The 18310-nt window shown below is 42.4% G+C and overlaps 1 protein-coding gene across 2 annotated transcripts in view; it reads right to left on the bottom strand.

Annotated features, from left to right (window-relative positions):
- Positions 1-14959, bottom strand: part of EGFL6 (EGF like domain multiple 6) — a 54518-nt gene extending 39559 nt beyond the window's left edge. For both annotated transcript variants that reach the window (XM_065915727.1, XM_065915728.1), the window contains exon 1: positions 14658-14959. In XM_065915727.1, the coding sequence (XP_065771799.1) occupies positions 14658-14731 (74 nt within the window). In that variant the 5' untranslated portion in view covers positions 14732-14959. The remainder of the gene's footprint in view (positions 1-14657) is intronic.
- Between the last annotated feature and the right edge of the window lie 3351 nt (positions 14960-18310).

Here is an 18310-nt window from a genome sequence, read left to right as displayed (position 1 = left end):
CTCAGTCAATCATTTTACCTTTGCATTTCAGGAAATGAATGGAAGCCTGGCTGCAGTCCATGCAGTAACAAAGAGTCGGACACGACTGAGCGACTGAACAAGAACAAAACACTGTTTTCCAAGATAGCTGTATTGTTTTACACCTCCACCAACAGTGTATGAGGACTCCAACTTGTCCACGTTCTCAACAGCACTTGTTACTGTGCATTTTTAAAATTACAGCTATTCTAGTGGTTGAGAAGTAGTACTGTGCTTTGATTTGTATTTCCCAGATGGCTAAAGATGTTGAACATTTTTTATGTGTTTATTGGGTCTTTGTGTATCTTCTTTGGAGAAAGGTTTATTCAGGTCCTTTCCCAATTTTCCAACTGGGTTATTTGTCTTCTTATCCTTAAGAATGAAACACAAAGATCAAAACTAATTGGTAAAAACAGCTGTCCCCATGCCCTGATGAATAAGGTAATGCAATTTTACCTCACCCTGAGAAAAAAAAAATCTTCCATCTAGATCCTCAAAGAGTCAGTTTATTTTTACCATGTTTGTATTAAACTTTGACAAAGTGCCCACATCTGTTTTTTCTTCCTTTAACAACATGGAGCTGAGTTTGGGGAGCAGAGTGGAGGGAGAAACTGACTGCCCGGAAAAGAAGATGTCACATTTCAGGTGGATTTAAAAAGAACATATGACAAAGAAGAAACCTATAGAGAGGGATATTCTGCCTATGGGAATTTAACTCCATATTTTTATAAGGAACATGTAGTTCGTTTAGTGAGATTTCAATCTATCAACAAATCATGGAGCTGACCTGTAAACTTCTTTTTTGAAATATTTTTATTTTGTATTGGAGTATAGCTGATTTACAATGTTGTATAGTTTCAGGTATACAGCAAAGTGATTCAGTTATACATATACATATATTGATTCTTTTAAAATTCTTTTACCATTTAGGTTATTACAGAACATTGAGTAGAATTTCCTGTGCTATAGAGTAGGTCCTTGCTTGTTATCTATTTTAAATATAGCAGTGTGCACAGGTCAACCCCAAGCTCCTAAATTATCCCTCTCTCCTACCTTTCCCCTTTTCCCACTTTTCCCCTTCTTGACCTCAGATTTGCAAGCAATAAGTGCCCCAGCTCCAACAGGAAGGGCCTTACCTATTCCCTGCTGCCAAAAAACCCAGCTTCATTCTCAAAAGGAGCCATCAAGAACATGAGGGGTGAGTGGCCTGTAAGTTGGAGCAGAGAAAGTGGTGTGTGTGTGGACCAGGGGAGCGAGAAGGGAAACAGACAGAACAGTGGGAGGGAGAAGGAGCAGGAGATAAACGAGGGCCAGAAAGGAAGGGCCTGTGTCCACATGAAACATTTGGCCCATCCTAAAGGCGCCAGAGAGTTATACAGAGATTTCAGACAGTTGGAAACAGCAAGGATTTTGCAAGACACAAAGCAGCTTCCACAGAAGTGAGGTGAACTCAACAGGCACCAACAAGATTATTGAAACATTACACCAAAAGCAAAGGCAAGAAAAGCAAAAGCAAGCAGGTAGGAACTACGTCAAACTAAAAGGCTCTGCACAGCAAAGGAAACCAACAGAATGAAAAGGCAACCTACCAAATGGGAGAAAATATTTGCAAATCATGTATCTGATAAAGGGCTAATACCCAAATATAAAATATAGTGCAAATATTTATCATATAAAAGGAACTCAAACAACTCATTACCAAAAAAAAAAAAAAAAAACCACTCTGATTTTAAAATGGGTAGAAAACATGAAGAGACATTTTTTCAAAGAAGACACTCAGATGGCCATATGAAAAGATGCTCAACATCAACTAGTCATCAGGAAAATGCAAATCAAAACCACAATGAGGCATCACCTTACACCTGCCAAAATGGCTATCATCAAAAGATAACAAATAACTAGTGTCGGTGAGGATGTGAAGAAAAGGAACCATCCTACACTGTTGTTGGGAATAAATATTGGTACAGCCACTCTGGAAAACAGCATGGAGGGTCCTCAAAAATTTTAAAACAGAACAAAACAACCATACAATCTAGCAGTTACATTTCTGGGTATTTATCCAAAGAAAATCTATATGCTCCCCTATGTTCACTGCAGCATTATTTACAATAGCCAATATATGGAAACAACCTAAGTGTCTATTAATGAGTGAATGGATGAAAAAAGAAGTGGTATGTGTATACAATGGAATATTATTCAGTCATGAAAAAGAATGAAATCTTGCCATTTTCAACAACATGGATGGACCTTGAGGGCATTATGCTACGTGAAAGACAGATTCTGTATGACCTCACTTATATATACTTAAATATGGAATCTAAAAAATAGATTAAAAAACCACCCCAAGCTCAAAGATACAGAGAAGAGATCTGTGATTGCTGGCAGGAGCCACAAAACAGGTAAGGGGATCAAAAGGTACAGAATCCCAGTTATACAATAAATGAGTCCTGGGGATGTAATATACAGCGTGGCCACTATAGTTAATTGTGCGTGCTCATGCTCAATTGCTAAGTCATGTCTGACCCTTTGTGACCCCACAAACTGTAGCCCGCCAGGCTCCTCTGTCCATGGGATTCCCAGGCAAGAATACTGGAGTGGGTTGCATGCCCTCCTCCAGGAGATCTTCCCCACCCAAGGATCAAACTCGAGTCTCCTGTGGTGGCAGGCAGATCTTTACTATTGAGCCACCAGGGAAGCCCCATCATTAATAATACTGTAATGCATATTTTAAAGTTGCTAAGATAGTAAATCTTATAAGTTGCATCACAAGAAAAAAATGCTGTAACTATGTATGGTTTAGAGATGATAACTAGACTTACTGTAGTGATCATTTTTCAGTGTATACAAGTATTGAATCACTGTGTTGTACATCTGAAATGAACATAATGTTTTATAACAATTATACCTAAAAAAAGATTATTGAAACTATGAGATGTGTAATTACAAAGAACCAAAGTGAAATGTTGAAATATGATTTTTTTTAAAAAAAGCTTACTTAGAAACTTTGGTGATAAAGCCCAGGTTTCCCTGTACAGGTGGTCAAACCCATTTCATATGTATTTGTCAAAGTCAATTAGTTTTGATTGTGGAGAATACTGCCTGGAGTTAACTAACAGGAGAAAGTTACCAGAAGGTGAAATTCATATACTGCTGTACATTAACAGAACTCTACAGAGAAATCTGCTTTCTCGAGTTTTATTGCTTTCACATGTTTGCCTTTAGGTGAAAAGGTGAAACTGAGAAATCTGAGGTGTATAAATTTCTTCCAAGACATCATTTTTGACATTGTACAAAGTATCACTTGTAAAGTTCTCCAAAATGTTAATGATGAACATTTAAGCCATCAAAAACTTGTTAATGAAGTCAGATTTCTTATCTACTATCAGGGATTCTTTCCCTGGTCACAAATGCATTTTAGTATTACAGCTCTGTTGGAAGACATCAGAAATTCGACATTACATCTAGCCTTCTCCTCACTTGTTTAAAATACGGAAAGAACAACTAAGACTCAACTCGTGATTGAGAAATATACAATGGATTCTGGATGTTCAGGCAACCACACAAATCATAAAACATCGCTTCGGTCTCCAGCTGCTCTATGGATGCAGAGACATGTTCTGTGCATATTTCCTACAGGAGAGCAAGCACCTTGAAAGAACTCTGTAGAAAAAGCCATCAGAGAACCATGTGCGTCCATAAATGAGCAACGTGCCTGGTAATTAATGAGTGTGCAGTTCATGTAGTCACCCAGTTTTGAGAAACAACTTCAAATGGATAGCCACAAATGGGATTTTACTGGTTTAATCATCAAATTCTACATCTGGTCAGGAAAGTGGGAAAACAATTTAAAAGAGGGAAAACACTAGTGGATAGAATGGCTAATAATTACTTGCTGATTTGTAGATGCAGGAGGAAATTCATTTATTGCACCAAGAATCCAGTTCTGCATTCTATGCTTGCTAATTTTTTTAATTCACATATGGCAGCTATTTAAAATTATGGATAAAAAGAAAATTAATTATTAAAAATGTTTCTGATTAAACTGAAACAATATTATTGAGGGGAAGAGAGAATCTACCACAGGCAAGCACAATATTGATGATAACAGTGGGAGACATTTTCTTATAAAATCTTTTTAAAAACTGCTAAAAAACTTTTTTTTTAACTTTTTGTTTCTCGATAGTTCTCAAATGACATTGCAAGTGAATGTTAGTAAGTAATTCAGATTACTTTCCCAGCATCGTCTCCTACCTGCCTTTTGCCCTAATTCCAGGGCCAATCACTAACTTTCCCACCACTAATTTGATCACTGTTTTAGTATCTAGTTGTGAGTACTCTGGATAAGAAACACAAACTATTAGGTGAAACCATATGAAACTATGATGTTAGAAGTTAAAAATGTCCAAATATCTGTTATATCATATGTTACAATTTAATGATCACAAAAGAGAGGGCTAAGTGCTCAGTAAATCCATTTCTGTGTCTTCTGGGCACAAATATACTACACTATACTTCCCAACCAGCCTGCTGTTTAGGTGGGGACACATGACTGGTTTTGGCCAAGAGAATAGGAGTAGACCGTCTTCAAACCTGTGCACAAAGCCTCCTGTGGGATCCTCGACTCCGTTTCCATCAGCTCAATATAGAGGACACTGTGGCCCTGGCCAAAGATGGATGGAACCTGGTCCCATGTGAAAGCATGTAGCAGACTCTCTCAAATGTGTGTTGGACTTGAAGGCAGGCAAAGAAATGAACTTCTACTTTGTTCAGCCACTGTGATTTTGGGATGGTTTGACACATAGAGTTAGCCCACCTTGATGAAGAGAGTAATATTCTAAGACCATTTCTTTTCCTAAAGTCTAGTACACATGATGGAGAAGGCAATGGCACACCACTCCAGTACTCTTGCCTGGCAAATCCCATGGACAGAGGAGCCTGGTAGGCTGCGGTCCACAGGGTCGCAAAGAGTCAGACATGACTGAGTGACTTCACTTTCACACATTGGAGAAGGAAATGGCAACCCACTCCAGTGTTCTTGCCTGGAGAATCCCAGGGATGGGGGAGCCTGGTGGGCTGCCATCTATGGGATCACACAGAGTCGGACACGACTGAAGTGACTTAGCAGGAGCAGTACACAGGATCTTTTTCTCATGTGTGAATCCACTGAAACAACAAACAAAAACTTAGAAAGCTATCAGTGTGATTTGCATTTAGTTTCATATTTAGTGAGGCATTTTTTTAATGTACAAAACTGGAGCAGTGCATTCTGGGAGATCAAGAATGCATGGTTAAGGCATAGTCCTGAATTTAAGAGATGTCTGAGTATAATGAGCTCATATGCATTTGGCTGGATTAAGCCAACTTCATGGAACTTGATAAACCTGGGGTGATCAATAAAAAACGAGTTCCTGATTCTTTCAGGAACTTAGAAAGAGAAAGCTAGAAAGAGAATTCTTAGTCTTGGACTGAAAGAATCCCACCAACATTCTCTGCCACCCTTGGAGGTCTGACCAGGCTAGACAGCTGCTTGCGCATGTGTGGTTGTGTGCTCTGCCTCTGACCTCTCTTCCTAAACAACACTGGACAAATAGAAGGTTCAGGGCACCCAGTCCTGAGGCAGGGAAGTGGCACTGTGAACAAGTCTCTGTGGGGAGGAGGCCCTGAGCTGTGGCTGTCTGAACTACATGCTGAATTGCCCAGAGCTCCTTTCACGCATCATACAGCTTGTTGTCTACATTGATCAGATTAATCACAAATCGCCATCTCCACAGCTGAAGTTAATTTTTAAAACATTCCAGGCATTGTGTAAGTCGTATAGTATTTCTTCATGGGATTCCTTATTTTCTGCACAAATACACTTTGCCAGAATTCTTAGTATCCTTGTTTTATGGTAATGTTCCAGGAAACTTTATGATATTCTCCAAGACAAATTGAGATGCTAAAACTTTTTTGCTGATGTTTTTACATTTAAATATTGCCAAACGAAAGAAATGGAAGAGTTTTCTAAATACGGACAACAAGGTCCAGCCAGAAGAGATTTGTTTTTGCTTTCTCCTGTTTTTATCATAACTCCCAACATGGCAAGTCCATAGTACCCAACTAGTTAAGATAAATTCTGGGCTCCCATCCATCTTTGACATACAGAGTTCAAGTCCAGCAGGCCCAGGGATGCCCCCAAAACATCTCACTTTACTGGATGTGTAGGCAGCTGAGAACCCAATCCAAAATGCCTAAGCTATCAAGTGTATCCCAGTGTGTGTTGATGCATCTTCAAATTTCCCATGCCATGAGTATACAAAACTTTGAACTCTCCACTGCTTCCTCTATTTCTCTCACTTATTCTTAATCCAATGGAGAGTCGCTGGAAGGTTTTAAGGAGAGGGTTGACCTGATCTAATTGATTCTCAAGGAGAAAACTCTAAGACATGGACTAGAGGGGACAAAAGAAGAAGCAAGGGGAAACCCTTGGAGGGGGGGTGGTTCCAGTGAGAGAGGACGGTTATGTGGCTGGGGGGTGGCAGGTAGGAGGGAGAGAAGTAGATGGACTTGACTCATGCTCTGGAGTAGGACTTAGCACCTGACTGTGTAAAGTGGGGAGGAAGAGTGAGTTGTCAGGAATGATGCCCAGGTTTTCGACACCAATCAGTCTGGACATTCCTGGAATGGGGGGAATGGATGAGAAGCAGGGAATGAGTTTTAGAGAGCTGACCAAGAGTTCGGTTCTGGATGTCCTAAGCTCAGTGAGACATCCCGAAGGATAGGGCAAGAATTGACAAGGGATTAATCTCCAAAATATATAAACAGCTCATGCAGCTCAATATCAAGAATATAAACATCCCAATCAAAAAATGGGTGGAAGATCTAAGTAGACACTTCTTCAAAGAAGACACTCAGATGGCTAAAAAGCACATGAAAAGGTGGTCAATATCACTAATTATGAAGAAATGTAAATCAAAACTACAATGAGGTATCACCTCACACCAGTCAGAATGGCCATCATCAAAAAAATCTAACAGTAAGAGAGGGTATGGAGAAAAGCGAACCCTATTACACTGTCAGTGGGAATATAAACTGTTACAGCCACTATGGAGAACAGTATGGAGGTTCCTTAAAAAACTAAAAATAGAGCTACCATATGATCCAGCAATCCCACTCCTGGGCATATATCTGGAGAAAATTATAATTCAAAAAGATACATGCATCCCTGTGTTCATTGCAGCACTATTTCCAATAGCCAAGACATAGAAACAACCTAAATGTCCATCAATAGAGGAATGGATAAAGAAGATATGGTACATATATACAATGGAATATTATTCATCTATAAAAAAGAATGAAATAATGCCATCTGCTGCAACATGGGTTTATCTAGAGATTGTTACACTGAGTGAAGTAAGTCAGAGAAAGACAAACACCATATGGCATCACTTATAGGTGGAGTCTAAAAAAAGTGGGTACAAATAAACTTATCTACAAAATAGCAATAGAGCTACAGATGTAGAAAATAAACTTGTGGCTACTAGGGGGTAAAGAGGGGGTAAGGGATAAACCATAAGATTGGGATTGACATATACAAACTACTATATAGAAAGTAGATAACTAATAAGGGCCTACTGTTCAACACAGGGAACTATATACTCTGTAATGGCCTATATGGGAAAACAATCTAAAAAAGAGAGGATATATGTATATATGTAACTGATTCACTTTGCTGTATACTTGAAACTAACATTGTACACTTACTTACATTGTAAGTCAAGTACTCTCCAATAAAAATTAGAAAAAATTAAAAAAATGGAATGCAGCAGAGAGAGCCTAAGATTTAAGATTCACATTTTTAAGTCATCAACATATAGATGGCATGAAAGAGCAAGGACTGGCAAGATCACCTAGAGATAGTTTAGATACAGAAGATAATAGGGTCAGAGACTGATCTCTGTAGAAATGAAGGCTGGGAAAGGAGGCTGAGGGGTAATCAGTGTGAGAGAAGGAAAATAAGAATGCTTTGTGATGTTTTTAAAATATGCCCACCAATTCTTTGATATTCCTCCTTTTAAAAGTTAAGCCCAATTCCCCCTCCCTTATGAAACAGAGCAGGACTCTATAGTCTTTCCCCAACATGTCTTCCTCTTGCTTTTTGTCTGTAGAAAAATTTAATCAGATAAGTGAGAAAATGCAGAAGCAAAGGAGACACAATAATAATAGTTTCAGTTCAGTTCAGTCACTTAGTCCTGTCCAACTCTCTGCGACCCCATGGACTGCAGCACACCAAGCTTCCCTGTCCATCACCAACTCCCAGAGCTTGCTCAAACTCATGTCCGTCGAGTTGGTGATGCTATCCAACCATAATAATAATAGTTTGGTCATTAAGAAATGTCAAGGACCTTTAGTTCCTCCTCAAGAGCTATAGATAATATTCTGAGCTATATCCTTTGAGTTGTTTCATAGATACTAAAGCCCTCACCACGTGCAAGAATGTAACTATACAGTGACCAGGCTGTAGTCATGACATAAGCTGCCACAGTTCTGAGAACTGGCCTCAAAGAAATGGGAACAAACCAACCTTGGGAGCTGAAGATTAACTGTACTTAAAACAATCAAGATTAACACTGAGCAGACCACCACATGATCAATTCCAAGACAGGACTGTCAGTGTTGACTATGTTGTTTCCACTTGTAGCCCCCTCCCTCCATCAATACACCCCTGAAACTCCCCTATGAGAGCTCTTGCCTACTGATTGTCAGTGAGGAGTTGGCCTTCAGACATGAGTTCACCCTGTCCTCTGAAATTAAGCAAACTTCCTTCCCACCAATCTTGCCTCTCAAGTATTGGCTTTTGAGTGGTGAGCAGCTGGACCTAACACTGATGTGGAACTGTAGTTAGTGACTGGTTTCTGATGAAGAGATTATCATGGGAGTGATAGAGAGTAACTTCTGAGATTAGGACATAGGAGGCATTATAATTTCCTCTTTGTTATCTCTCTTTTGTAACTCTTGATATGTAGGAAGTCAGCTGATACCTCATAAGGACACTCAAGTAGCCTTATGGAGAGGTCCACAAGGCGAGGAACCCATGACTGTGTGAGCACGTCATCTTGAAAGAAGATCCTCCAGGTGGAGTCAAGCCTTTCGATAACTGCAGCCTCGTCCAACAACTCAACTGTAACCTGGTGAAAAACCCCAGGCCCCATTCAGGCACACTGCTCCTGAATTCCCCATTCGCAGAAATGGTGAGATAATAAATGTTTTAAACCACTAAGCTCTGCAGTATTTTGTTGAATTGCAATAGATAACTGTAATATACGTGGGGACCAGAAATTGAACAAAGGGAAAACTTGAAGGACAAGGTGATGATCTTTATAAAGGTATTTGCTGCTTTGGGATCTTAATTTTTAATTTGTATTAATTAAATCTGAGATACTATGGACTATTATTATGTACACTAGGGGAAAAAAATGTTGCCAGGTAAACTAACTTATTGCTCATTATCTTAAAAATTATTTTGTGCAATTGTGTGATAATTTTGAGCATGAATTGAAAATAATGGGGTTATCATTAAAGAATTCAGCCAGCGATGCCCTACTTTGCTCTCTACTGCCCTCAGATCAAAGCTCAAATTCCTTACCCAGACATGCAGGGCTCCTTACAGAGCCCACGCTGCCTGTGAGCATAGCAAGCTGAACACGTAGACGCGGCATCCTCTGAGGCCCTCCACCAATGACTGCTGGGAGCACAGATACCCCAGCTCCTGAGCTTCAGCGGGGATCATTCTAAGGCTTGGGCCCTACTGTCTTCTAGAACTCCCCAGAAGAATTAAATCACAATAGTAACTTATTTATATAACATGTCTTTCCCTTCTCTGTCCTACTAAAACTAGAACTTTTGGGGACAACCGCCCAAATAAACCATGCACATTTGAATTCTGGTCTCAGAGTCTGCTTCTGAGAGAATGGAAACCTAGAGAGGAAGGGCTTGGGAGAATGGAGCACCAGGAACTCCCCACTTATTCTACACACATCCCTTGATGGTGCTGGGCAAGCATCAAGCTCAACAGGCTCACTGGTGATAGCATGTGAGAAAGTACTTTGTAAGAACGTCAGCTTTTATGTATTCAGTTTTTCTTGAGAAACAAATTTGAAATATTGGAATGTCACTGTTGTTAGGGCAGAAGACCAAATCCAATGTAGTTCTTGAGGAATTCTCTAATTTCAATTTTCTCCATCCCACTGTCTGTCAAAGAGACCCAATACTTATTTCTTAGGATTGAAGAGACAGGTGACTGATATCACACTGAAAAAGTGTTGACACATAATAGTGTTTCAACAAAATTAGCTGAATGCCAATCTGATTTATGAAGACTAGATAATATACTTATTCATTTTAATGTTTACATAACCTTAGATTATATACATAAATTACATAGAAATAGGACTTTAACACCCTTTGAACCAATGAAACTATTGAAACAAGACTGCTCAGAAATGATTTCTATACTGTAATTGGGCATTTCATGGTCACCATTTCCTAGAAACACTCAGCTCTTGAGTTTTGGGTACATTTCCACAAACCCTGGTTTTAAGAAAAAAGAAAGGAATGATATGCCAACCACTCACAAGTCATTAAAATCAAGTTTAAATATAAGATCCAATCCATAAAACCAAGAACAACAGACTCATAGCTCAGACTTCCTGTGGCAGGCTGAATAATGACCCCCCAAATGACGGTCATGTCATAATCCCTGGAACCTCGAAATGTTACCTTATGGAACAAAAGGGAAATTTCACATGTGCTCTTATGCATCTTAAGACAGGGAGGTCACCCTGTATTTTCTGGGTGAGCCAGGTATAATCACAGAGGTTCTTTTTAGAGGGAGGAACATGATTAAGAGTTAGAGAAAAGGCAAGGTGACAAAGGAAGAAGAGATGCAGTGATGTGCCTACAAGCCAAGAACTGTTGGAGCCTCTATAAGTCTAAGAGACAAGGAATGGATTCTCCCATGGAGCCTACAGAAGGAACAAATCCTGCCAACAGCTTAGTTCTAGCCCCATAAGACAAATTTTGGACTTCCAACCTCCAGAACTCTAGGGAAAAAAAATGTATATCCCTGCTCCCACCCCTGCCCTATGCTGCAAGGCTTGTGGGATTTAAGTTCCCCGGCCAGGGATTGAACTGATTTAATCTTAGTTCCCTGTGCCCTCGGCAATAGAAGCACAGAGTCCTAACCACGGAACCACCAGGGAAGTCCCAAATTTACGCTATTTTAAGCCACTAAGTTTGTGGAAAATTGTGACAGTGGCACTTCCTTAGCAGGGCTCTGAGAAGAATCAATTCTCAAACAGGGTGTAGTTTGAAGAAAGCAGGCCTCTGTCCATGAATACATGAACTCAGTAATTCCTTTATCTCTCACATTATTGTTACTTGAACTCAATAGAGAAAAAAAAATGTATATTGCATAAATATAAGAAGGGAGTTGTTCCACACATCAAACTCAAGAACAGCAAAGTTAATAGCATATTTATCTTACGTGCCCAAGGCAGAAAGGTACCAGTGTCAGGACCTGGAATGCTGGAGATGGAGTTCAGATCAGTAAGTGTTCTAGACTAACACCACGCAATAAAAATATAATTCTAGTAGCCATATTGTTTTAACTGTAAAAGAAACAGGTGGAATTAATTTTAGTAATATATTTTATCTAATGCACTATATTTACAACATCATCATTTCAACATGTATTCAATATAAAATGATTAGTGAGATGTTTTATGTTCTTTATTACAAAGTCTTCAAAATGTATATTTTGCAATCACAGCACATCGCAACTTGGACTGGTTATGTTTCAAGTACTCAACAACTACATGGGGCTAGTGACTACTGTATTTACTGTATTGGACCAAGCAGGTTGAGAGCATCTAAATAGTCCCAAAGCCCAAATGGCGTTAAAACGCATGGGGATCACGTAGGGAAATAGTCAGTACTTTATAAGAACTCTGTATGGTGTGTCAGCTACAAAAATACTGAATCACTATGTTGTACAGTTGAAAATAATACTGTAAGTCAGTGATACCTAGAATATTAGTTTGAAGTAGCATACAAGATAAAAGTAAAGGGTTTACGCCAAATTCTGACACTGAAGATGAAAAAAATGCATGCTGCTGAGGATTTATTCACTTGATGACTGTTTTTGACAGCTGCTGCTGCTGCTGCTAAGTCGCTTCAGTCATGTCCGACTCTGTGCGACCCCATAGATGGCAGCCCACCAGGCTCCTCTGTCCATGGGATTTTCCAGGCAAGAACACTGGAGTGGGTTGCCATTGCCTTCTCCATTAATTGACTACTAATACACTAATCACCATTTAAGAGGCATATAATCTTCTAGGTCACTGAAATTAAGGTACGGTGTCTCAATTAAAAAATACAACAATGGGTGCTTATCTTAGAAATCCCTATAAAGCAGTCAGATTTTATTGAAAGTCGTAAAACCTCAGGAAATAACCAGTGGACACGCTCTCGTGCTCCGAGCTCCTTGCCTTTTTCACGTGCCGTCTGTAACCTGGGGGCTGGGGGTGATTACACCTGGTCCCTGGGCAGTTCCTGAAAAACTGAGCATGAGATGTTTCCAAGCATGTTGCACAGATAATGAGCGTACCAGTTCGTGAACCTGAGACCACAGAAAGAAATCACGGCTCACTTCTTTAAAACTGTGAAACTGCAGAATCCTGATGTCAAGCCTCCATTGTAATATTCTTGGGTTTAACTTGGGAGCTTTTCGACTTCTGATTTAATTTGGTGGCCCTCTGAAACTGAGGCTCCTGGAGGTCAGTTTGTCCACTCCTAAAACAACTATTAATCTCATCTCCAAATAGCACTTAATGTCTCTTAAGTGGGCTTTCTAGCGATGCCAGAACCTCTAGCATTCCAGGAAATGTGATCATGAGCAAATTGCATCTCCTTACATTTTTATCACGAAAAGGAAATTGAAACTTGTGATCATACATTCTAAGAACCGGGTCTAAAGCTTATTCTATTTGAACTTCAAAATCCCTTAATGTTATGACTGACACTGATGAAAGATTTTTCCTGTAATTCAAACAAAGATAGCTAGGCTCACCTTTAAGAAGCCCATTCCAAACCAAGGCTCTCAGCCAGCTCTCCACAGAAACTGTTGACTAAAAATCTAATAGTGCAGAGGTCCTCACTCAGCTTGAAACAACTGTGCAAACCCCCCAGCCCCATATCAGTACTTTGGGCAATGTCTGGACCCAGTTCTGATTGTCACAACCTAGGAAAGTTGCTACTGATCTAGTGTGCAGAGGTTACAGATGCTGCTAAGAATCCTACAGTACATAGGACCGCTCTCTAACCACCCTGAACAAATAATTGTCCTGCCCAGCCCAATAGGGTTCAATAGTGCCACAGCAGAGAAAGAAACTAGGGCACCCCTTGGAAAGCAAGAGAAACAGGAATACTTTTTCAGTGAGTGATTCCCAAAAGGCTGTTCTAGGGCTTCCCTGGTGGCTCAAAAAGTAAAAGGTAAAGAACTTGCCTGCCAATGCAGGAGATGCGGGTTCGATTCCTGGGTGAGGAAGATCCCCTGGAGAAGGAAATGGCAACCCACTCTGGTATTCTTGCCAAGAAAAGTCCATGCACAGAGGAGCCTGCAGGGCTACAGTCCATGGGGTCGCAAACAGTCGGACATGACCGAGCGATTAAACAACAGCAACAGTGCAGCACTGGGGAAGAGCAGGGACTCCAGACCAGATGGCCTGGGCTTCAACACCAGTGTTTTCATTTACTGACTGTGCCTCTTGGGGCAAGCTGCTGGACCTCTCTGTGCCTCCTTTTTCTCTTCTACAACACGAGGATTATAATAACAGTATCTTCCAGGCAGAGCACTTACAGGCTTTAGATGGGTTCATAACTCTCACGTGTTTAGAACCCTGCCAAGCCTACATGATGCACCATAAGTGTGTATTTATTAGGTGGCTTTGCTGATCTCTGGAAAAATAAGTTTCAGAGCTTAGAAAAGTTTGTCAGAAGTAAAGAAACAGCTTCAGACTGAATTGCCAGGCAAGAGAGAGTCAATTTCATCTGACAATCCCGGCCTTTCTTTCCAGTTCATCAACCTTAATCATAAAGGCATTGAGTAGAGGGCCCCCCAGCCCCTCATAGAGGGCTCAGTAAACCCTCACCATGGATCATCCTCTGGTTCTCTCCCTCCTTCCCCAGCAAAACTAGCCACTGACGATCGGTTGGCCCCCTTCCAATAGAGTGGAAAACAGGACGGTACAAGCACGGAACACAGCCACCCACAGACAGACACACACGCCGGCCCAACGGTGGATGTCTGCTGCCCACCGAGTCCGAACGCACCGGTGGGTCCGCGCACGTCTCCCTCCTCCTAAGGACGCAGCCAGGTGGGGCACAGCTGATGGCAAGGAGGTGCTGCGAAGCCCGCCAGAGAGGCGTGCGGGGGAGTCCATAGGCGCACCCAGCCTGACATCCTCTTTGAATTCCGGCTCAACGCGCACAGATACACATGCCCACGGGTGCCTAGGGGGGACGGGGGACAAAGAAAAGGGGCCAACGGTGGGCGGCGGGGAAGCTCATGGCCCGGGGCCAATCGTCAGCCAGACACTCACCTGGCTGCCTTCCCTACTCCACCTGCCACCCAGGAGAGCAGAAGTGGGAGCGCCAGAGCCCAGGGCGGCAGCATCTTCGCGGGGGGCCTCCTTCTTGCGTACCTCCTGCTGCGCCCCCTCGGGAGGGCGCGGAACCCCGGGCGCCCCGGGGCCACCACCTCCGCTGCGGTCCGCCGCTCCGGGCCTCGGCTCCTCCTGGGGCTCGGTCCTCGTGGGCGGGAAGGGGACGCTGGGCAGCTGCGGCGGGGGCGCTCGCGGCCCAGGAGAGGCTAGGGGCGCCCCGGCGAGGCGCACTGCGGCTCCTCTCCGGGTGCGCGAGGGAGGGCGGGGCGGGCCGTGCACAAGTGGCCGGGGACCGCCTCCAGCACCACCCGCCGTCCTTCACTCTCTCAGTAAGACACTTCTGTCTTACTTTCTGCGCTTTCATACTCTGCGAGGTTTTCTTCCCAGACGGCAAATCACGGGCGGTTAGAGCTGGAAGGTACAGGTCCTGGGCGACCGCTTCAGCTGACAAGTGATCTCTCCTGCTCATTTGCAACAGCTTTCCTGACATGGGGGCCGCCAGAGGATATTGTAATATAATAACCAGTGCAGAAATCACGGTAGAAACACCAGTGCTATATGAGTTCAGAGAATCCACGTGGGTATTTAGAGGTTCTTTGTTTTGACAACTTGTTATAATATAATGAATGGCTGGTCCCTCCTGCACCCCCTCCCTGCATCCACATCCTGTAGCTTCATGGTGGGCAGAGACTATGGTCCCCACACTTTGGCTTTGGACGTGGCTGTGTGACTTGCTTTGACTAATGGCATAAGGACCAGTTCCAAGCCTAGACGTTAAGACCCTATTATGGTGGTGAGAAGACGATGCCCCAGTCAGCCTCATGACTCAAGGAGAATGAGGATCAGGGGGAACAGAGCTACTTGGTCAACTGCAGACCTGTAGCAAGGCTAGTGTATACCAGCCAACCTGCAGATGCATGAATAAACTCAATCACGGTCAGCAGTGCCAGCCAAGCTACTGAGGCTTATTAGGATAGTTTGTTACACAGCAATAACAAACAGTCTGATACACCTGTGACCTGGTATCAGAAATAAAATGAAAAATATAGAGAAAGAGGAGATTTGTCTTGACTGTAAGCTTGACTCCTGGTTACATAATGGGTATATGCCTTAATTCTAGGCAGTGAAATATGCAAAATGGGGATATGGCAGATGTCTGTTGCAGACAATGGACGTCTGTACTAGTGTAAGCCATGCTTCACTGGATCTTCTGTTTTATGCATGAAGACATCTTAATGGACTCAGTATTCTTGGTTAGTAACCACTTAAGCCTTGAACTGTTCATAGCTAATAGTGACAAGCATTATCCTAAACACTTTACACACATCTTACTGAACACTCACAACTGTATAGGTTAGGGGTGAATAGCTCCCTCATGTTTGAAGCATCCACCTGAGAGGCAGAGAGGTGAAATGACTTGCTCCAGTTCACAAAGCTAACAAGTATAGCACCAGGATTGGAAACCAGCGCCTATCTCCCCCTGGGCTGTGCCACTATTATACTGACCCCTTTTTTTCATCTTCTTACTCCTTGGTAACTTCAGATGTCAATGAGTCTCATGAACAAGGTAATAAGATGATCTCTTCAATGCCATTACTAAAACCCTTTGGAATCTTCATATCATAACTAGTTCCATCAACTGAAAATATCAAAATTGAATGGAAAGAATATAAAGGCATGAACGGTATACAAGTATCTTAAAGCAAATGCAAGATTAAATTTGTCTAAGTGTGGGTTTTCCCACAAGCAGATGCTAAGGCAAGGATTTGAGTGAAAGTAGATTGCCTACCGGAGAAGGAAATGGCAACCCACTCCAGTGTTCTGGAGAATCCCAGGGATGGAGGAGCCTGGTGGGCTGCCATCTGTGGGGTCGCACAGAGTCAGACACGACTGAATCAACTTAGCAGCAGCAGCAGATTGCTCTACAGGCACACAAAACAGTAGTAGGGGAGTGAGGGAGTGAATCAGGAAGAGAGGAAAACAATAGCAGGAATGTATCAAGTTATCATGTGTCAAAAATGGAAGGAAAGATATTAAGCAAAAGTACTTTGTTATCATGAGGCCACTGAAGCGTCAGCCTGCCAGCATCACCCAGAGCCAGCCTAGATTGTGCATCGCCACATGATCTCGCTTAACAGGCGAGGGAGGTTTTAGACACCATCTGAATTCAGAGATTGCCTAAAGGGCACTGCCTTCTATCAGGGCACTGATCCTAGGACTTCTGCTTGCTGAGCTGGGGGCAGAGAAAGCTGAGGGCAGAGAGCTGAGCCAAAGAAAGCCCTTAGTCCTGCAGATGCCAACTGGTGAAGTCCTATTGAAATGTTAAGGCTGGAGGCATGTGGGCAAGGCACCACAGTGACTGTGACCTAAAATCTAGAAACTGAATTGAACTGAGACTTAAGTTTTCACCCATGCCACTTCTCTCCAAACATTCAGACCCAAATCACTCCCTCCTCCACAAACACCATTATTCAAAAAAGTCCTACTAGAACATGATCAGCCTCCCACCGGCTTAGCCCTGAGTTATCAAGGGTCAGAATTACATCTCACATAACATTTATCTGTCACTTCCTAGCTTTAGTTTCAGCATTTTGATGCCGTTTCTGCTTTGTTTTTTTTCAGCAGTGACTTTTGTTTAATTAAAGGAGGTGATGAACATGACAAGGGGAACATGAAAGGGGAAACTTTCAGAGAAAGTCAAACACTCCTCCGCCAATGCACCCATTACTTCCTGGGGAGAGCTATCGATGAGGGCATGGTTAGAAAACATGAGGAACAGAGAAGAAAACCTGGAAATGATGTGCGGCCAGGCGAGAAGATGCTGGTCACAAACCGCCACTTAGAGGCAGGTGTTTGTAATAACCACACCGGCAGGGCTGACTTTGAAGAGAACTGCTCTTTAGACGGCCCCACTGAATTCTACAAAGGAAAAGCAATCTTTGATCAGAATCATAAAATCACCCGCCCTTTTTACAGGGATACTTATTTTTTCCCAATCTATTTCCACTTAGCCCCCTGCATGGAACAGGTGTGATGTGGTATTTTTGTGCTTGCTGAATATATACACATAACACACATATAAAGCTTTCAACCCTTATGATCTGCCTGAGGTTGAGATTCAGAAGTTATATTGAAATATCAACACCAGAAGTAAAGCACTGTTGGATGAAAAGGCAGGGTGGGAGGGTGTCCAAGCCAGAGTTTTCAAACTTTAATGTCAATTACCAGGGGGTCTCTTGTTAAAATGTTCCCAGGTGGCGCTAGTGGCAAAGATCCTGCCTGCCATGCAGAAGACCTAAGAGAAATAGGTTCAGTCCCTGGTCAGGAAGATCCCCTGGAGGAGGGCATGGCAACCCACTCCAGTATTCTTGCCTGGAGAATCCCATGGACAGAGGAGCCTGGCAGGCTATGGTCCATAGGGTCGCAAGGAGTCGGACACGACTGAAGCGACTTAGCACGCACTTGTGGAAATGCAGGTTCTATCTGTGTGGCTCTGGAATGAGGGCTGAGTCTTGATTACAAAAAGGAACCCAAGTGGCGCCCAGGTAGTTTGTTGAAAACCACTTAGGGCAGTGAGGGTCTAGGGACCA

This window comes from Muntiacus reevesi, chromosome X (assembly GCF_963930625.1).
Source record: "Muntiacus reevesi chromosome X, mMunRee1.1, whole genome shotgun sequence".
Lineage (NCBI taxonomy): Eukaryota > Metazoa > Chordata > Mammalia > Artiodactyla > Cervidae > Muntiacus > Muntiacus reevesi.
Note: the sequence above shows the minus strand (reverse complement) of the source record. Positions and strands in the feature narration are given on the sequence as shown.